Raw genomic sequence first — 23,120 nt, 5'->3', positions numbered from 1 at the left:
GTCATAGCCATAGACCCAAATTTCATCTCTAGTTACAATTTTGGCCATGAAGTCCGGATCTGCATGAAGACGACCCTTCAACTCCGTGCAAATTGACACTAGATTTTTCTTCTGTTCATCACTCAAAAGTCTGGGAACAAATTTTGCACTCACTCGTCTCATTTGCAATTCATTAGTTAAAATGCTTTGAACGGATCCGTATGAGATGTTAAGGTCTTCCGATAGCTCTCGAATAGTCATTCGCCTGTTTGAACGAACCATTGTTTCCACTTTTTGCACATTTTCAACTGTTTTTGAGGTTACTGGACGTCCCGCACGCTGCTCGTCTTCAACAGACTCATTTCCGTTTTTAAATCGGTCATACCACTTGTACACTGTCTTCAAAGTTACCACATTATCGCCGTACACCGATTCTAACATTTGGTGAGCTTCTTTGGCACTCTTTTGCAACTTAAAACATAACTTAATGTTAATGCGTTGTTCAAAATCCATGTTGCGCGACAGACACGATAAACACAACCTCACTCTAGCGGCTCTGGCAGCTGACTGGCAAGTGTTACAACTTGTCCACGCCTGTCTCAGTTGATCACGCTATTGGACAAATTACAGCATATGGATGTAGTGTCGGCAGTTGCCGCTATAAAAATTCATTCACCGTATTTTTTGATCACACCTCGTATGTGATGGTCTTCTTCAGACGCATGTCCTATCCAGCGCCGAGGTAATTTTGTGTTAAGGTACTGTCGAACCTCGTTATGAAAATGGGCAGGTCAACCATCTTGCTGGAAAATGAAGTTATTTCGGTGTAATTTTTTACATAATATGAAATAAAATCTAAAAATATTGCTTGTTTAGTTTGTATATACTTTTATAATTCAATTATCATCTCATTTATTTACAAAAGTCGAAATGAAATTTGTTTGTTAATTTTCTTATTTTAAATTAATTATAAGCGAAATGACGTTGAGTAGCTGAAGCATAAGCCATAATTGTAGCATATCCAGGTATATCATGCCGGTTACTGTTTCCATAAAAAAGAACGGCCCATACACTGCCTCACGAGAGATCGCACAAAAAACGTTTACTTTCGGAGAATCCCGAATGTGCTCCACATAAGAGTGTGGGTTTTCAGTACCCCAAACTTGCACGTTATGACGGTTTACTTTGCCGCTAATATGGAAAGTAGCTTCATCGCTGAAAATTATCTTGTTTTGAAAACCTTCATCTAACAACATCTTTTCCTGTAACTGTAAACAAAAATCGAGCCTACGTGTTTTATCTCCATCAGAAAGACGCTGGATTAATTGAAGAAGGTACAGTTTGCATAATAAACGTTTACGGAGAACTCTCCAAACTGTTGTTTTCGGAATTCCTAATTCTCTGCCTGCAGCCGCAGTCGATTTTGACAGGCTGCGAATGGAACTTGCACGCACACGTTCGACATTGACTTCTGAGGTTGATAGACGACCAGTAGATTTTCGCTTGCACAAGCAACCAGTTTCACTGAATTGTTTATACCATGCACGAATTGAATTGTCACTTGGTGGCTCCTTATGAAATTTCAACCGAAACGCACGTAGCACAGAAATTACTGACTTTGACAATGAAATTCTAACACACAAAACGACTTGTCACTTCCCGTGGCAGCCATTTTCTCTACTGTCGATGCCTAGCGAGCAAATGGTTTACTAACTGCCTAGTATATGTGGAAAAAACTATTTGAAGTACTCTTTCGTACAGTACTTGTTTTATTATTATGAGTGAAATAGTTTTTTGTTAATGAATTTTCGAAACTCCGAAGAACATTATGAAACGCCCTGTACTATTAACAATTACAAACAAATTTTAGGCCACATGGTGAATGGTTTTATGCTTAGTTATAGGGTAGAATCAGTTCCTTTTTTCGTCAAAAATATGCAGAACAGATTGATAATCAACACAAAAAATCTATTACGGCTGCGGTACTGAAAAATGACAGCTAATTTTCAATTTCTAGACTGTAATTAGAAAAAAATACAAGATATCAGAAACATTTTCAAACATATTAATTTAAAAAACTTTATTACTTGAAAATCAGTATGAATGTAGCTCTGTAATCTTACATTTGTTAAAACAACTTTCTTAGATATAACAAGTAACTGGGGAATGAATAGTAAACTGATACAAGATACCAGCTGTATATGCCATTCACAAATGGCATATACAGCTGGTATCATATATAACACATTGATACATTGATGTTAAATTTTTGTTTCTGATGCGCAGGTGCTACCGGCATGTAGTGAACTATTTTTAGAATGTTCATGGCATGGTAAACCAGATAACTGTTGTGAGTTATTTAGTATGCAACGTTCTGAAGAGGGCTTCTGCTATTCTTTCAATTCTATGACTTCAGAAAAACTAAATCAGTGGTAAGACCTAAAATGCCTTGAATTTTGGTATTTGATAATGTCAAATGATGTTTGACAGAAAAATGACAAAAAATATTTGACTTGATTGGTTTCACTTTTCATTAAGCATCTTTAGAGATTAAGTAAATTTTTAAAAACCATTCCTTTATAACTTAAATGAATAACATTGTTATCTATATATTAACACAAATGAAAATAGAAATAAATATAAAGGTTGTCCACAAATTATTTAAAAATTAAAGATATTTATTAAAATTACAACTGAAGTTAGATACTTTTGAAATGATTATATAATATCAAGTAAAATTTTCCAGTCATTAATGAATTTTTACTTGTGTCCCATTTCATTGTCAAAATGATATTAATTTCTGTCCGAAAGAAAAATTTCATAGGTTTTTATGTCTGGGGAAAATGGGACTAAAGAATCATTTCAGCTATTTCTACCCAATGATTAGAAAATTATTCATTTAAAAATTCATAGATGTTTAGGCTTTAATGAGGCAGTGTTCTCCATTTTGTTGAAAGATTACAGTGTTGGAGCTCATAAGAATTGTGGCACACATACTTCTGTGAGAATGTCTAAGTCAGTTGTTACTACAGAGTGATTTTTTTAGTCCTGTTACCTAATTTTAAATGTAATTTAAGAAAGGAAAATTTAGGTGGAATAAAAAATGTATTTGTTACTTACAAAAGAGATTTAATAAAAAAGCTATTACTTACATAATTGTTAAAGAATATGCTGAAAATGCACACCCTTTGCGGTTATACACGCACGGACTTTTTTCAGCATATTAGCAGAAACTTTTTTCAGAGTTACATTGGAAATATTCGTGATTAAGTTTGTAATATTGACTTTAGGTTTCATCAATAGTGTGAGGATTGTTTTTGAAGGCCTCGGACTTAATATAGCCCCACAAAAAGTAGTCAAGAGATGTGAGGTCTGGGAACCTTGGAGGTCATAAGCCCTTGCTTATTAAACGATCATCAAAGAACTCTTGCAGAAAATCCACGGCTTCTCGTGACGTGTGGCATGTCTTGCTGAAACCAGCAATACCGTTCTTGAGGTTCCAGGAGTGACACAAATTGGCGCACAAAATTCCTGTGTACTTCACTATTTACTGTCTGTTGAAGAATATTGGTCCGACTATGCGATGACGAGATATCGCACGCCACTCACCAATTTTTTCAGGATGCAAAGATTTGTCTTGTAAAGCGATAAGATTTTCAACCGCCCAATTTCGACAGTTTTTACTGTTCACATAACCATCGAGATGGATCCAAGCTTCATCACTAAATGCTGTCAATTTTTAAACTTCTGTTTAAAATTTCGATTCCGTTATCATTTACGAGAGACCTAAACCAACGGCAATATTGCAATCGCTTGTTTAAATCTGGAGGCTGAAGCTGTTGGACTAATCGTACGCGATACGAATACAATATCAATTTTTCAGCAGCTTTCTGAACACTCGAATATGACAAACCAACTTGCGTGGAAAGTTTTCGTAAACTTTTCCGTGGAGAATTGAGCAATCTTGTTTTCACATTCTCTAAAACGTCATCTGTCAAGCGAGTTGGTCGACCACTACGTTTTCTGTCGCAAACACTACCTGTCTCTCGAAATCGGTTTGCTAGCCTAGAAATTGACATTTTTTCTGACGGAGGAAAACCAACAAATGTAATTTGAAGTGATTCCTTTTACACTCGCGTACGATTTCGTAGCAAAATATTGTTCAAGAATGAAAACTCGTTGTTCTATGGTAAAAGACATTCTGTTCGTAACACGACCGGAAACAGCATAAAAGTTTACACAGCTCAAGGAGAATCGACTCGCACTGCCGTATCCATACCGGTTGAGTAGCGCTACCAACTTCGTGTCACAAAACAAAATTTCCCTTACTTAGAAAAAAATTACCAGACATTAAGAATTGGGTAACAGGTCTAAAAAATCACTCTGTATCTTTTCAGAAAATAAGAGTGAACCAATAACCTTTTAACTAATATAGAATAAGTTCCTTTTTTTGGCAAAAATATGCAGAACAGACTGATAATAAACACACAAGAGAAAAGCAGATACACTATCAAGTACGTCATCAAACTGAATAAAAATGATTAATTTACAACTCTTCTTTTCAAATTACTATATGTTCCAAAATAAAATAAATAAATCTATTATGGTTGCTGTACTGAGAAATGCAGCCAATTTTCAGTTTCTTGACTATATCAAGAAAAAGTGCAATATATGCTGTCAAACATATTAGTTTAAAAAAATTATTACAGTAATATCATTATGAATGTAGATCTATGATCTTACATTTGTTAAAACAGAGTTCCCTTACATACAACGAAGTAATTCAGGGATGAATAGTAAACTGGTATAATGATTCACAGGCGTCATATACCTGACCAATGCAAGTTTTTATTGTGAAAAATTTGCATTACACATTAGCCCTTGGACTGTCACATTTGATTTCCGTAGTGATGGAGTGTTTTCAGATCCCCAAAATCTTATATTATGCTTGATAAGCTTTCCAGACCCATGGAAGGTTGTTTCATTCATAAAAAAATGCTATTAAGGAAGTTATTGTCTTCAAATAAATTTTTGCAGAATGCTTGCAGCAATATCTCTTCATTGTGGTTTATCTAGCTGAATTACTTCCAATAATTGATGCATAGAGCCTCAGGTTGTATGGGAAATTTTGTGAATTATTGATCTTAGTAGTTGCAGTTTGGATGGACTTAGTTGGGATGTGAGGTAAGACCTACATTAGCGAAGACATGGACATGTCCATTTCTTCAGATTTGTAGATAGATTCACAGTTCTTGATTCACCATTCCTGTTTCCATAAATTGCATATGCTAGATAGCAAACTGACTGGTATGCTGGAGGATTTTTTCTATATTTCGTTATAATTTCTTTGTGTCTGAATATCTGAGTTTGTTATGATAACCAGATTAGAGATCACATTTTTTTTTATGGTGCAGTCATTTTTGAACAATTTTAGTTTTTAATTTCTTTCTAAAAAAAAAAAACAACCATTGATAACAACTATAATAATAACCTATTAACATTAATATGAAAAAATAACTATTTTGTTATTACCTTATTTAAAATTATAATCAATTTTTTAAATTGCCTAAAGAGTTTGTTGACAACCAGTATTTACTTAAACCCAGTCTTTGATATAAGTAAGAATGTACTTATAGTCTTAAAAAATAAGAAAACAAAGGTATGTCAACTGATGTTTTTAATCTGAAATAATTTTTAAAATATTCTTTACCAGAAAGGACCTGTTCAAGGTTATTGACTAGTTAATTCATTATTGAATTTGTATCATAAAATAAGTTATACAAAGTTTTCTTAAAATTAGCAACATCATCAAGATGTGATCACATCTTGATTTTAGATAGAAATATTAACAAAAAATTAAAATAAAAATATTATTAAAGAAAAAAAATTGATAATAAGTTTTGTTCATTTTATTTTAACCAGACTATTTAAATTATTAAAAATAATACTTTGAAGTATAAAAATTATTAAAACTTAGTAAAGCATCTTAAATGCAAGAGTAATAGCAAGAGATTTTTTATATGTGGTGTTTAATAATTATTTTAATTCTATCTCATGTAGCAATTAAACTTTTTAAAATTTTTCACAAGCTTGCTAGTTCTATTTTATCACGTTTGTCAATTTCATATTTAAAAGAAATGTATGATGAAAGCAGAAATTCTTAGCAAGATGTAATGGTTTTTGAAATTTTTAATGTCATAGTAATTAAATTATAAAACCAACTAAGAATTTTGTTTAATTATTGTACTTATTTACTTCAATCTTGCAGTCATGGTTTTAAACTGCAGTGATAATGATTATACTTTCGTTAATGAAAGGAGGAAGTACCCAAGTTTGAGATGGTAACATTCTATAATAGAATATTATAATAAAATATATAATAAATTAAATCCCTTTTTTATACTACTTTATTAACAACTTCCTTAAATAAAAAGAAAGATGTTATTTATATATTAAGGAAAAACAATTTGTATTCCTTTTTACTGATATACCCATTTCTCAAGCTCCAAAACTTTCATGCAAAATTGTAAGTTATGCTTGGTTAACAAACGTGAAAATATGAACCTTTGACTTGTATACTCATAAAACTTTAATTAAATTCAAGTATTATTTTGGTAGTGATAAACCTTAAAATAGTATACAGAGGTTAAATATTTAAAAGTGATCATCTGTACAATTTTGAGGATGAGAAATATCTAAAGCATCAAAAAGAAAATAATTTGTGTTAAAAAATACTATATATCAGAGATAACAGTCATATGGAATAGGTGTAGCTGATGACCTGTATAGCTATGGATGAGGTGGGAGTCACGACTGACGTAATTTTACTTTTGATGACCAATGTAGAATAACAGTAAATGAAACGATTAAAAGGAAGATAAATGAACTAATTGAAATTAATAATAAGCTAAATCTTTAAATATTTCAAATCTTACTTATGAGCTGGAGTCATTAAAATTGAATACAGTTCATTAGAAGAGGAGATTTACAAATTAAGAATGATGGAAAAACTCAGCTGTTGCTGACATTCATGATTTTATGTCTGGTTTTGTAATGGTTAATCAGTGTGACAGTTCAATGGAGAATATACATGGAGAAATACATGTGCCATTGCGACTGTTGTCATTGTTTCTGTTCTTAGTGTGATTTATTTTATTTTTAAATTTATGAAAGTCAACTAAAAGGTCTTGCTTTTTGTTTGAAGGGATGTGTAAGTAATGTTGTTTTGAGGATTGTTTACTTTGCATGTGTTAACAGTAAAATTAACATTTTTTTGTAAAATTATATTTTTGCATTATGTATGTTTGCATATTAATGTTTGTACATTGGGTCACAAAACCTAACAGTTGTAGGCAACCTGGTGTGAAAAAAAATCACAAAAATATCCAGGTCATTACCCACATATCCCATTCCAGACTATTTGGGAAAGTGAGGAGTGAATGGCTTCCCAGTGCTTTCTGCATTATGTTGTTTCATATCTCAATGTTATGCCATCCTAAATGTTGCTGATTCAGTCCTACAAGCGACACCTATACTCTGATTACTACAGAAATTAAGGATGTAACATAACATTATTTTCAGACACTGAAACTCTATTTAGTGCCATTTTCAACTACTTATAGCTTAGATCCTTTACATCCGTTATAGGTATAAGAGTGCGGAACTGATAGTATTAATACAACAATTATGAAGAAAAGAAAAAAAATTCAAGTTTTCCTTTCTGCCATGAAATAATACATTACCAACACTGTCTCCACTCAGAAGCAGAAGCATTTTAATATATTGTAATTTAAATGATAATATTGTTATATGGAAACTATATTACAACTGTGTTTTTAATATTATATGTATGCTAAAACTGGTAAACAGTTTTATGTTCAAAATAAAAATAAAACTTAGATTACGAATATAACAGTATATTATGTTTAGTTTTCAGTAGTTATACTTTATTTTTATTAAAAAATTACATTGTTTCATAAAATATTATGTCTCCACAATCTGGCAGTTAGTTGTCCTGTTGCAGGCCAATCATTGTTATTATTAATGACCAAATTTCACCACTAACATGGAGGTTCATATCTAGTAATACCTTTAAATGAACTTGAACCAGTCCTGCAGCATTAAAATACACTATAATAACAACTTATCAGTGATGTCAATAATAACTGTAACTGGTTAAATTCTAAATTAAATGTATGTTTTTTAGATACTCGTATTTTTAGATATTATTTGTAACATGAAGACAATTATTTATCACAGTGAATTAGAACTTAGCTCTCTAGATAACAAAGATTCGAATGAAATTATTGGTTATGAAGACATGGATTGTGTATTGAGACGTAATACAGCTGCAGGTACTGCCACTGGTATGGAAGTGTTTGTCAAGCAAATTGATCCGAATGAAAGTTTGCCAGATCAGATTGATGTGACTGGAATTTCAGGAGTACGAGTAAGTACATTGTATGATACTCAGTTTTTTTTGGCTTATAAATATAATGATATTTTTGAATAGTTTTTCAAAAAACAATAAATTTTTATAAATTTGGCTTGTTTAAAATTTTATTACACAAAAGTGTGTACCTTGAAAATTTAGAAGTGATTTAATTATGAATAGATAATACATTTTAATAATTAAAAATATTAAAGTAAAAAAAAATCTTAATAATTTTTGTTTCAACTCAACATCTTATAAAAAAAAGAAAAATAAATATAATAATTGTAGTTAAATGTTAGCTTGTTGCCAGTAAAAATAAATAATGGTAATATTTATTAATGAAGTCTTAAAACAATAAAAAAAATTCAAAACAAATAGAAATGTCAATTTCAAGAGGGTGGTTTGAAAAGTTTGCGGCCTAAGAAAGACAACACAAAATTTCTTACCTTTTTTTTTTTATTTTTCAACGTAGTCACCTTTTAAAGTAATACACTTAATCCATAGCTTTTCCAGCTTATTTATTCCTTCGGTAAAACTTTCTCAAGCTCAGCAAAACAGGTGTCTGTCCAGCTATGACTTTGTCATGAGGCAAATCTTCACCAAGCCATTTCTTCAAATTTGGGAACAGGAAATAATCACTTGAAGCTAAATCTGGCGAATATGGTGCATGTAGAAGCAATTTGAAGCGCAGTTTGTGAATTTTAGCAGCAACAGAAGAATTGTGCGCAGGTTCATTATCGTGGTGAAAAAGCCCTTTTTTCTTGCTCAAATGTAGACATTTGATCTTAATTGCCTTCTTCAATTGCTCCAAAAATGCTGCGTAATATTCTCCAGTGATTATTTTACTTTTTCCAGATAGTCTATGTGAGCACCTCACCACGAATATCCCAAAAAACAGCGGGCATTTCTATTCTCGCTAAACTGAACATTTTTTGCCTTTTTTGGAGCATTTCCACCAGTTTCGACCCACTGTTTGGGCTGTTGCTTTGTCTCAGGGCTGTAACAATGAATCCACATTTCATCAGGAGTAATGAAACATCGCAAAAATTCAGTTGAATTATGGTTGAACATGTCCAAACACTGCTAAGAAATATTTATTGGAATGCGTTTCTGGTTAACAGTTAAAAAATGCGACACCCATAGTGCTGATAGCTTTCTCATACCCAAATGCTGCTGTAAGATGTTGTGAATATGGTCTACTGGTAGTTTTGCAAGCTTCAATCATCAATCATCTTCAATCATCGATCTTTTATACTGCATTATGGGTTTTTGCGATGTCTTCATCGGTCATGCCGGTTGCAGGGCGTACTGAACGCTCATCAGAGAAGGAGGTTTGATCGGGTTTGAATTTAGCTGCCCACTTTTTTACCGTCGAAAACGATGGAGAAGATTCATTTAATATTAAATCTAACCCCTTTTTTTTAAATCTGTTGGGTTTAAACCTTAAATTTTTATTGTTGGGTTTAAACAACAAAATATATTATTACTGCTCGAATTCCGATTTTATCCATTTTGCACAAAACAACACTCACCTCTAAACTACAACAAATAACTTAGTAGGCATGTTGGAAACTGTTTAGTATTCCTTCTAATGGATATTACATTAACTAAAATCGCTATCTATTAGTAGTATGTCTGTATCAGGCCGCAAACTTTCCAAACCGCCCTTGTACATGTATTAGTTAACAAAGCCACTTAATAACATTTTAAAAAAGATTGAAAAAACTGGTACTCTTATAAAAAGTTTTATTGACTGTATAAATGAAAGTAGTACTTGAATATTATGATTAAAAATTGTAGGTATTTGTTTTCACACTCAATTAGAGAATAAGTTCATTTTTATGCATGTATATGTTTTAAGTCTTTCAAATGTGTAAATATACTTGTCTTATGAGTTATGCTAAATAGTATAACATACAAGATAACTTAAATACACCAGAACATCATATTTTGGAAAATACAAAAAAAGCATATGTGTTTTGTAAAAACAGATGATTAAATAAAGTGTTTACTTTTAATGTCACTAGTTATGCTCCTATATCATGCTATACACACACTAACTAAACATACACATATAAACACTATTACTCAGCAGCATACAAATTGCATAGGAGAAATTGTAACAAAACTATGCAGTAAAACTGGATGTACATTAAACTACAGATACATAGATCACATCAAATCATGAACAAAGGGAAAAATTAAACTTTGGAAACAACCTTAGAAACACACACGCACAACACACACCATGAAAATCTTGCATGTAACAAAAAAAATCTATAAACTTTTTCCAGTTTGGAAACACATTCATATATCAACGGCATATATTTCATAAAAACAACAAATTAAATGAACAAACTACACTGCTTATATGTACTGTTTGAACATTACAACAGGATGCATATCCAGTTCCAGAACACAGATGGTCATGTCCAGTACTGAGTTTATAGGTATAAAATAATTTCCGGTGGCATTCATTTGTACCTAGTTTTAGTTCAAGACATAATATTAAGCTAACTTGGCAATAAAAAGAAAGTCTTATTATACCTTTCCAGATCACATACCCATTTGTAACCATAGATAAAAATATAATTAATAATAAAAACCCAAGAAATAAGTTCAAATTGCAATATTGTGAAAAATATTTTTAACTGAAACCATTTTTACCGTAAATTAAATCCTAATATCAGTTTTGAAATTCCTTTACTGAAAAGAAAAATACTGAAAAAATTTATGTTACAGGTTCAAGTGCATCATGTAACTGAATATCCAGAAGCAGGGATGGGATATCTTGTACCAGCACAGCACGGTTTAAAAATGAGTGCAACAATAAAACCATCTCTCACTCAAAGTACAGAAGCTATAAGACATCTTTCTATTTATGAACGTAACTGTTATTTTGCAGATGAGAAGAAACTTGGAATTTCAAAATCATACACAGAAAAATCATGTTTGATTGAGTGCAGACTTCAATATTTGCATGAAGTATGTGGATGTCGACCATATTATTTTAATATGAGGGGTGAGTTTCCAGAACAGGACTAAATTGATCCCTTTACTTTTCTCTGTTTAAAAATTCTGGCTGATTTCTGTTTCAAGATATTTCCAGAAATATATTTTTTAAACAATGTATTTTTATCATTATCTAAAACCACTCTCATCTGTATGACTGCTAACTGTAAGTGAAATAAAAATATTATACTTATATAAAAAAAAAGAAAAGTTACATAGGGAATTAATAGACTTTCCTAGTTACAAAATGACAAACTAATGCATTGGAGATTTGTGTTGTGTTGCACTGTCAACAGTATTACATGTGAATTGCAGAACATTCTCCCATTTGTTACTGTATCACTGATTAAGTATTCTTAGTTTAAAAAGAAAGAACTTCATTCAGAAATTGACTTGTAATGTAAATGAAGTGTAGTCTTGTACAATCTCAGGTCGACCATTCCCGCACATAATTTTTTTAATAGCACTTTCACTGGTACATGAACAGTATCAGTTTTCTCAAATAATGTAGTGTAACATTGTAAACAATACCCAATGTTATTCCATAATACAATATACATGTAGATGTTACATATGAATAAGAGAACAAGATAAACAGCTAATTTATAATAAATCTAATTAAATAAATAATGTAGACTATATCTGGTTTATTTTACCAGGTATTGAACTGTTGTTGTAATGTGTGTGCGTGTGTGTATTGAATTAATAAATGATATGTATGATTTTTAGTGATATTATCACTAAAAATCATATATGAAAATGATAAAAAAAGTATTATTTAAACAAAAGGTCAATTAGCGTTTAATAAACATAATCACTATTTAAAAAAAAAAAAAACAACAGATATAAAAAAAATAATACAATTTAATTATTGTACAACCTTGTGATCTTAAATATTAAATTCTTTTCATTATTGTGTTCTCTATTACATAAAGAGGAAACATTTGTTAGTATGTTAGCCAAAATATCAAGAACACCTAAACTAATTGTTACCAGATTTTAACTGAAGCTTTTTTATGTATTTGTAATGTCATAAGTTATATTAAATAAAAAAATTATTTATTAAAACGTGCAATCGTGTTGTTAAGAGGCAAATTGTATTGCTCTTGCTGATTTGATGGTGTTTATTTTATTATGCCAAGAAAGCATGTAAGAATCATTCAACATAAAAGTTTTTCAAACATGGTCTGTTGGTAAAATATAATTACTATATATAATATAAAAAAATAGGTTACTAATATATTATTTGATTTCCTCAAAAGTTTCCGGCTATTCTGCCATCTTTAGGAGGAATTTATATTTAAAACATATAAAATTCACATGATAAAATTAAATACATAACAATTGATCGTCATAAGTTAGATTAAAATAATTATGTCTGTTTTGTAATAGTATCGCAACTGTTATACATTCAACAATAGCACTTTTTATTTAAATATAACAATTAATAAAAACTTCAATAATAATAAATTAGACATAAACATGTATAGGAAACCGACCCAACAGGATTCCATAATATTGTAATTAATTTCATCCATGGATATGAATATGTTTTAAGTCTTTCAAATATGTAAATACACTTGTCTTATGAGTTATGCTAAATAGTATAACATATAAGATAACTTAAATACATCAGAACATAATATTTTGGAAAATACATAAAAGCATATGCGTTTTGTGAAAACAGATGATTAAATAAAAGTGCTTACTTTTAAATGTTACGCACCTAGATCATGTTATATACACACTAACAAAACATACACATATATAAACACTACTACCCAGTAGTATACAAATTACATAGGAGAAATTGTAACAAAACTATGCGGGAAAAACGGGATATATATTCAACTATAGATACACAGATCACATCAAATCATGAACAAAAGCAAAAATTAAATTTTGGAAACAACCTTAGAAACATACATATCCACAAAGATATCAACACACTTTTTTAGATCAATTATCTTAAACGTTGTGTTATTAATTCCGAATTAGCCTTTGACTTCTGCCCATATCAATTCTATTGGGTTAAAATTGTAATCGTATGGAGAGACGCAACATGACACAATTATTTGATATTGCGTTTCATCTTCTTGTTAATGAAGATATTTTTGTTAAACTTTTTTTACTATCTTTGAAAGTTCTACTTTTAACATGCTTCGATGTACGCGATCTTCTTCCATTTTAACCATTTCAGTAATTTCCGAATTGTAGGTGGAAGGGTTTGGAATTTTTTTCACTATTCTGATAATGGTAGGGCGCATTATCGATTACTACGACGGATCCTTCAGCAACAATTTCGACAACGTTTTTAAACCACTGTATAAAACTGTCACCATTGATTTCATCGTGATACTCTTGGGAAGATTTGGATTTAAATGTCAATAAAACACCATTCAAAAACCCATTTTCACTTCGTACGTGTGTTATTATTAATCCTTTACCTTTTCCAGCTGGGGTTTTCACCCCAGTTTGACAAACCTTTCAAAAATGCGTCTTTTACGCTATTTATTCTTTATCCGCTTATTATACCTTTTCCCGGTTGACCTAAGTTTCATCTAGAAAACAAAGTGTCTTATCCTCTTCACAAAATCGTTTAATTTCTCTTAAATATTTACCATGTTATGAAAAAAGTATCTTTGCGTTCAATCAATAAAGAATTATTTTTTCTGGACATTAAAAGAAAATTCATTGATTTTAAAACACGATGTAATGTACTTCAAGAAAAATTCGGCAGTTCAGAGTCGGTATTCACGTCGTTTAATGTTTTGTTCGAGTTAGGAAGCTCGTTATTGAAATAAAACGAATGAACTTTTTTCTGATCGCTAACTTTCAAACGTTTTCGAGTTTTTTAGGGTTAATATGTTTACCATCAATGTTTTATGTTTCTTTATTGTATAAAAATCTGTTCTTTCGTTAACTCCTCTTGCACTATTTGCTTTCCGAGCAATGTCTCTGACTGCAGTTTTAGGATTATCTTTTTTCGCAGCTACTTATTAATGCTTTTAATTAGCAACTTAATTGCATATAGTGATAGATCTATTAAATTTTTTTTTCGGATATGGGTTTCCCGATAGAATTACTCATTGTTAAAACCCTATTGCCAGTAGATTAAAATTTATGAAAATAACACTAAATAAAACTGTTATAAAAACGAACTATGAAACTGTATCGTACCGTACAGAGTAACACGATAACATAGACTGAAATACTTTAATAATGGTATGAAGCATTACAAATAATGTTATCGTTATTAAACATCTGTAACAAAGATAACAAATTTTTAATTGCTTATCATCGGCAACTCACGGCGCCAGTAATGTAGCCTATATTACCATTATTGTATACATAAGTAATAATTGCACTTGTACGTTGGAGTAACAGTATGACTGTGCTTAAACTACTGAAATAATACTCATACATGTTGAATTTATATTTATATCTGCTGCACGGTTTTGTGAGACAAGGTGTAGTTATTCCAACAATAGTAAGTTTTAAGAAAAAAATAAATTTTAGGATATAGAAATTGTCATGTGCCGAAATATATCACTTACAAAGGTATTACAGGAGGAGTTTGGAAACTATTTAGATGATCTAGAACTACAGAGGATTGTAAATAAGAAAACTATCTGTGTAGAAATACAAATTACTGTATATCAGTGTTATATTTATGGACCATTTTTAGTGACTAATGTTTCTGTTTGTACTCTAACATCAGTTGATGTCACTGCTGGTGTTTTTTTTTTAATTAGACATGTATTTAGAATATGATTGAAAGTGCTTCAGAGATTTGACTTGTCTACTTATTTAGAACATCATAGTTGTGTGTTTATACGTTCCATAGTGTTCAAGATCTCTTCTTTCTTTCTGTATATGCAGAATATAAAGGATGTTGTCACTGTAGATGGATTTGTGTCTGTGAGAGGGTTGCAAATGTTGACACTGCCTTGCTATAAAGGGCTTTCAGAGACCATTGTATCTTTGTTTGAAACTGCATTTGCACGACTGATGTAGAACATTGTGAATCTGAAAAATAATTGTAATCAAAGACTCAGAGAAATTAACTCACAAATTTAAAAAAAATCTGAATTCAATATAGTGTTCCAACCAGAAAAAAAAAAAAATGGAAACATACCACCAAACAAACACCATATTAATGGAATATATAAATTACTGTTCTGGCTGCACAATATTATTTTATTTAAAATCTTCAATAAACTGGTTCCCTTAGGTTGCAATCAATCTGTACAAGATACATTTTATGTTTAAGAATGATAGAAGTAATGGAAAACAAGTACTCTTTAGGTATGTAATAATCAAAATACAATAATTTTCTTTTTCAGATAGTTCTGTACATGTCTGCAATTCAACTGAACTGAAGTGTGTAGCTGATCACAGTGGTAATCATAAGGCGATTTTAGTTATACATTGTTTTTCCATAACTAATTTTAGTAAAATATTTGTTTAAAGTTGTAGTTTATAGATTATGTTTTAAAGATTTCTAGAAAAATAAAGTTCTGAGATTGCATATTTATAATATTTTAACATTAAATAATTAAATCTTTCATAATAAACATACTGTAAAGGAATTAGTGCAAGCAGATTTTTTCTGAAGGGATGATGCAAGCTCAAATTCTGAAAAGATTTATTTACTAATGTGGAGACCTATTTCATATATCAGTAACCAACCAACAATTGCTTATGTTCACAATGATGTTAACACTGTTCGTTTAAATAAATAAAAAAACTACTAACAAACCGTATACAAGTATTTAAAAAAAAAAAAATAGCAAGAATTACTTTAGAAAAAATAATTCTTTTCTTTGTATGAAACAGAATTTCACATATTACATTTGACAAAAAACCGTAAAAGAGGGGCATGAATTTGGTCATCAGTACATTAAAGTAACTTGTTCAGAAACTTAGATTTAAATTTTGAAAGATAATTTCAACTAATGACTAATTTATTGTTATATTTTAAGAGCATATTTTGCAGCTTGGCGGGGTGCAAGAGATAATCAGGAATAGGCTAAAACTAATGTATTATGGACACAGAAAGTAAATTGCATTAAAGTTTTCAAGGTTACATCTACATTTAAACACAATACTGTGTACTTGTAGACTTGAATTTCCAAGCTTGTCCTTAATAACTGCTCAATGCATAGTATCAAATCCTAGGTATCCTGGTCAAGGAGAAACATGCATTAAACTACAATTACATAAAATTTTACAATTTAATAATCCTGAATAGAATAGTGAATTATAGCTTAAATATTCCTAATTAAAAAAAATACCTCAGTATTTTTTTTGTAATTTCAACAAAAAAAACAGTTTAATATTGACAGTTGTCACTGAAATGATTGTTTTTCATATTTAATATTTCAAATATACTTATGGTTTTATTTTTTTGAACTAAAGTACCCGATTGTATGAGGACTACATATTAAGTAAGGATTCAGAGTAGGCATTCAGTTATAGTTAACTCCTTTTGGTACAATATATGGTAGTAAATTATTGCCATGTTATACAGCCAAAGCGATTTGAGTTTACTTTTTTTATCAGTATTATGAGAATGTTTTGTAACAAAATCAAATTTGAATAAAATTACACAGTGGCTTCTTCCTTAGCATGGTAAATCTTGAACATAGGGAACTAACAAAAAACTTACTTATTTTGGTAGAAAATATATCTATTCCATCCAACTTCATTGGTTTTGATTTTACATCAAATTAAAAATCATTAGTTAAATGTATTTATTTTGTGTAAAATGATTCACAAAATCGACTAGTGGAAAAGGGTAAACATATTCAAATTGAAGAAAAATTTTCTTGACAGATTAATTTCATGTTCTGCAGCAAACTATTAGATTTGAATAGTGGAAAGTCAAGTAGTAGAATTTTATATGTAATATATTAAATGATTAATTAACAAATCTTCTTATTTGTAAATATAATTTTTTTCTTTTACAGTTGAGCTTCGTTTTTTTAGTCCTCCAACTGGTATTTTAAGAGGCTTTGAAGGAACAGAAATGTTCAGCCCATTAAACTGTTCAGATTGTCTTCCAACTTGTCATGAAAATATGTATGACATTGACAGTGACTTGGTAATGGATTCAATGCCAATGAGCCAAAGTAGTTTTGGCTACCTTGATATTTATTATAAAAATGAAGGTGCTGTTAAATATCAACGTGATGTTACTTTTGGATGGATCGACCTATTAGGTAAAGTATTACTAGCAAATCTTACTATATCACAGTCATAAAAATAAAAAAAGATACAATTTTTCTGCATTTAGCAATCATTTAATCTAATGGATGATCATCTATCAGGTAACATGAAAAATAATGATCAACATCAAGTTTGTTCAGTTAATCAGTTAAAAAAAGTTATAGAAATTATATTATTCTTCTGGTTTAGATTCAGTTATATATGTTAAAAATTATAAATAATTTTCATTGATTTAAAAGATACATCGATATAAAACTGTTGCATGACATTCATAATTTTCTTAAAATCGTTTATTAATTGTACAAACAATAATTTCTTTAATATTAATTTTAAAACTTCTTTACACAGTTAATAACTAACTCTTAAAATAATTATTATAACAGAACCAGCTCAGAATAAGAAAGAACTTAAAGAGGTTAAGGTGCTAATATCTTCATTTGGGCAATGCAATATTAAATAAAAATTAAGAATACAAAGAAAAGCCAGATCCAGCAGTTCTTAAAATAGTTTTTTTTATTAATAATTAAATTACTTAATGTTCAGAAGTACGTACAAAATATTTAAATGTTTTAGGTCAGGCTGCTTTTCTGATAGTTACAGTTTACAGATGCGGCTGATAAATGAAACTGGCTTGGAATCATATTCTCATGGTGAAAGTGATGATATTTACTTAGTTGTAATGTTACACTATTCCTTTTAACTGTAGTAAACATTTTTTTCAAAAATTAAATATCTATTTCCTTTGAAATTCTTCACTTACTCAATTGTTGTATTTACAGAATACTTGTATCAATCGATACTTTGCTATTAGGTGCCTCATAAAATGAAGATTGTTCTTTAATCTTGTCCTTCTTTTCAGGTCAATATGACGTGATAGAACTTTTGTCCTTCAGTCATTTCTTTTCTGCTGAAGATTTTACTTTATGTTTTTAGGACTAATACTTTTATTTTGAAGGATTTGGCCACAAAATTGTTTTTAATATTATTTTTTATTACTATAGTAATGTACTGTTCAGGTCAATATGACCCAATGTGTATTTTATATTATATTACATAGTTTTACCAAGTAAATGAGGTGGGTTGGGGAATATGTGGTTGTGTTTGTACAGTAAAATGTCCCTGTTTACTTGAAAGATGGATATCTCTGAACTTGCATGTATTACATTTTATTATCATCTATCAATTATGAAACACTATTCAAATGAAACAAATAATTCATAAAAAAAAAAACAAGCATTATATAACTGAATATGTTCAGAGAGTTTATGTGACTATTATAATTATGCAAGTTTTAACATGAATTTTTGTCACACCTGGACATGTAACTTGCACACATAACAGGCATGGTACTATAAATGTAGCTACAAACAATTCAGTCTATTTCATTGTTTTATATAGTGCAGTGTGAGTATGGCAAATCAAATAAAACAGAATAAAGTTCCAGAAAACATAGCACTTTGTGAAAATGAAGAAGTGTCAGAGACTGAAAATCATATAAGTGCCGAGAGTAATAGTGATAGTGATGGCTCTGATGAGGATGATGAAGCAAGGCAAAAAATTTCTGTGGTAAGCACAAGTATACTTTCTAAGGATGTTGAAAGTGTACACTTTCAGGGTTCTTCCAAAATTTTGAAAGTGATTTTCCCTAAATATTTTCAGAATTTTCCCTGAATCTAAAATAACCATGATATAGATGAAGTCTAGCAATATCTTTCTAAACAATGTTAAAAATAGCTCATAACTGAATCCTTTATTTCAAAAACCATTTATGTGCAATGATATTCATATGGGACATAGTGAGTTTCTGAAATAAATGTTTCAGTCATAATTTTTCAACTTGGAAAGTCAAAAAACTAGTGATATTTTTCAATATCATCAATACAAAATTAATCTCAATGTAATATAAAAATACATGATTTACCGTAGAAGTATTTTAATCTTATTCACAAAAATAATTGGGGAAGGATAGTTTTAAAGTATTTCTCAGTTAAAAGTTTTTAAATACTTAATTCTAAAATATTATACTTGACTCAGAAACTTCAAGTACTGGCACACCCATAATATATGTATATATTACCAGCATGAATCTTATTTATTCATTGTGCAAATTGTTATATATTTGAAATTTGCAGCCCTGCTTAAAAAAATCAATTAAATCGATTTCATTTCAATGGGATCTGGCTTTATCTAATTTGAAAAAGATTTAGGTAGCTCACTGAAGAAACCTGTCTAAAAAATTTTATTGAATATAATAGGATTTGGCTAGCACATTGTCCAATTCATTGAGATTTGCATTTCTTGAACTAATAGTAGCCTATATTTTTCAAATATTGATGAGTTCGGTCTTTTTCATTCCAAAATAGAATATTCTCCTCTAATATCAAAATGTTTTGTAAAATTTATTGAAACCTCATGAAATACTTTTCTGCTGACCATATCATTTGTTATTAAATGATAATATCAATATACTCAAAAATAGATGTGTCAATCTCAATTTATTACTTTGTTTTATCTTGAGAGACTCTTCTCAATACCTAATAAGAAACAACACTCATAAATTATAACACAAATTCTATTCAACTATTATTAGCTTCATCAGTGAAGAAGATACATAAGTAATCGTTATCTTTTAGTAATTTTTCTACTCAAATATATTTTACAACTTCAATAATTTCCCTGACAAATGAGTGATTTTTCAAAATCTTCCCTGATTAAATCAAAATTCTCTGCCTTTCAAACAATATATTCATAGTAAACCTGCCAAGTATGGTATAAAGTTAAGTATATTATGTACTAGTAATACTTCTTACACACTAAAATTGAAGATCTGGATCAGAAAAGGACCAGTTGGCCAACCAGATAAGAATCAGAAAACAAGAGTTGTGTGGGATTTGATTAGTGACCTCAAAGATCATAGTGTTATATTAAATAATATTTTACATTGAACAATTTAGGGTAGCTTCTGGGTGTAAAATAACAGTGCTTGGTACTATAAGAAAAAATAGGAAAGAATTGCCAATGCAAATGACAAATAAGGATGTTCACAGCTCATCTTTTTTTTGCTAATAATAGAGTAGTGAACTATGTTCTAAAAAAAGAACATAATTGTTGTACTTATGAGTACTTTACATACTGGAGCAGGGATCAGTGCAAGAACTGACAAAAAACCACAGATCATTTTAGATTATAACACTACTACAGGTGCTGTAACTATGCTAGGCCAACTCATAGCCACATACATTTGCAAACACAAAACTAACTGGTGGCCAGTGATAATTTTTTGCATGTTTGACAGATCTTCATACAATTCATATGATCTTTGGATATCAGTCTATCCAAACTGGGAAAAAACGATTTTATTTACAAGAATTGGGAAAATCACTTACTTCACTACATATAAAATTAAAAAAAAATACATGTCTAGAACACTGATTCACTAAATATTGTGAATGCAATGCAAGGACAAGATAAAATTTTGCCTCTCTCAGGAACGTCTAAAGGGGAAGTTAGAGAGGCAAAATTCTAACAGGGAAGTTACAGGGACAATACATGCATAGAGTTTGTCCTTCAAAAAATGCCAATAAAATAAACATTATTTGTTTTATATGTAGCAAACATTTATGCAAGCAACATGTGATTTAGAAATATTTCTGTTTTTCATATTACAGTCAGTCTACGTTTCATTTAATTAATGTTTTCATCCATTACATTTAGTGTTTAAATTTTATTTTTTAACTTTTATTCAGTTTCCATTGTGTTTTGAAATTTGTGCAATATAGAACACTAGTAGAGTGTTCTCAAAATGGAAATGGAGAATTCTCAAATAATAATTCAAGTAAATCTATTTTTTGTCATTGATTTCATTATCCAGTTATGTTTCGTAAATACATAAGTATTATTATTTACTGAATTGTATAACATGAATAATAAATAATTTTAACACACTAAAAAAAAATTATTTTTATACACAATATAAATAATTTAATAAAAAAATATTGCATGGGTCATACTGCCTGAACAGTACATTAATACAGTAAATACAGAACAGCCAGGGTTAATATATTTATTATGAGTGATTCATTTTAAATATTAAGGCCCTCCTTAATCAGATCATTGTTTCATCAAACATGTTAGGTCAAGACTGGCTTGTTTTAATACATGACCCAAATCTCAAATCCATGTCATTAGCATAATTTCATATTATAGTACTTAGAACTAATTTTTCTGATAATGTAAATATTACTCATTATTTATTACAGTTTCATTTGGCGGTATAGCTGGACTCTTCTTGGGATTCAGTTTACTAAGTATTGTTGAATTTATCTACTGGACAATCAAAGTATGCTGCTTCATATTTCAATATGAAAAACAGACTTCACAGTCCAAAAAAATTAAAATTTTTGCTGAAGAATTAACAAGGAATATTCCATCCTCTCGGCCACCTGGTCCAGCTCCTAACTATTTTTACTAATGTAAAAAAACTAAATAAAATGAATTCACAAGCACTCATGATTAATTACAGGTTAAATCCAGTTACATAAGTTAATGTATTAATGGATGCAAAAGTATATTCTAAAAATGAGATCATCAATGTACTACTTGCTTTTTTTAAGTGCAGTGTGAGTAAATACATTCACAAATCTTTTTTTTAAATGACCAAAGAAAAAATCATTTAAAATTATGAATAACACATGAAGCTCAGCATAATTCTAATAAAATCTGAATAATATTGTTTTGGATTCATTATGTTTACATAATTTTTTCAATGATAACATTACACATTTTTGTAAAAATCTTTCTCAAATCGTATTATTATAAAGATGAAGGCTACATTCTACTGACTACTAGGAATACAAAAAATAATTCTCTATAGAATCAGAAAATAATTACATTATATATTATTTTCTTTTAATGCTATGGCAAAGGTCTGCTTATGAGGGATGGATTGTGTATAGTAACCGAGCACAGTATGGCAATCTATATTAAAAAAAAGTGTAAATAAAAAGAAATTCTCAGGTTTAGATAAGAAATAATATGTAGACTAATAAATGCACTACTGATTTTTAACTGCTGAAAGTAAAGTAATTCAACATATTGATCAGTTAAGCATGATAATTACAAAATATTATTTTACAAAAATAGAAAAATTACATTACATTTTATATATAATAATCAGAATATTTTTCAAAAATAAACCATTTTCCCCCAAGTCATGCAAAGTTAGACAAATAGCCATTGATACACTGTTCTTTTCATTATGTTGAAAAGTGAAAAAAATTAGTTACCAGTTATTAAATTAGTGAACTTCATAAATTTCTTCTAACAGAATTTGAATCAATTTAATTACAAATTTTTTCTTGTAATCTATAGGGTATTTGACTAATATTTGAAAGTTTATAAAGTTAAATAAAATAAAACTAAAGAGAATTCGTTGAAAATTTGAATCTTTGTTATTTTGTGAAAT

The 23,120-nt window shown here is 29.6% G+C and overlaps 1 protein-coding gene across 1 annotated transcript in view; it reads left to right on the top strand.

Annotated features, from left to right (window-relative positions):
- The window catches only part of LOC142318243 (sodium channel protein Nach-like), a 36,163-nt gene extending 13,445 nt beyond the window's left edge, over window positions 1-22,718 (top strand). Inside the window, exons 4-9 of the mRNA XM_075354807.1 lie at window positions 2,266-2,411; window positions 8,239-8,428; window positions 11,156-11,435; window positions 15,772-15,828; window positions 17,398-17,649; window positions 21,916-22,718. Of these exons, the coding sequence (XP_075210922.1) occupies window positions 2,266-2,411; window positions 8,239-8,428; window positions 11,156-11,435; window positions 15,772-15,828; window positions 17,398-17,649; window positions 21,916-22,127 (1,137 nt within the window). The 3' untranslated portion in view covers window positions 22,128-22,718. The remainder of the gene's footprint in view (window positions 1-2,265; window positions 2,412-8,238; window positions 8,429-11,155; window positions 11,436-15,771; window positions 15,829-17,397; window positions 17,650-21,915) is intronic.
- Window positions 22,719-23,120: the final 402 nt, after the last annotated feature.

Source organism: Lycorma delicatula, chromosome 1 (assembly GCF_047948215.1).
Source record: "Lycorma delicatula isolate Av1 chromosome 1, ASM4794821v1, whole genome shotgun sequence".
Classification (NCBI taxonomy): Eukaryota; Metazoa; Arthropoda; class Insecta; order Hemiptera; family Fulgoridae; genus Lycorma; species Lycorma delicatula.
This window is presented reverse-complemented; position numbering and strand designations above follow the sequence as displayed.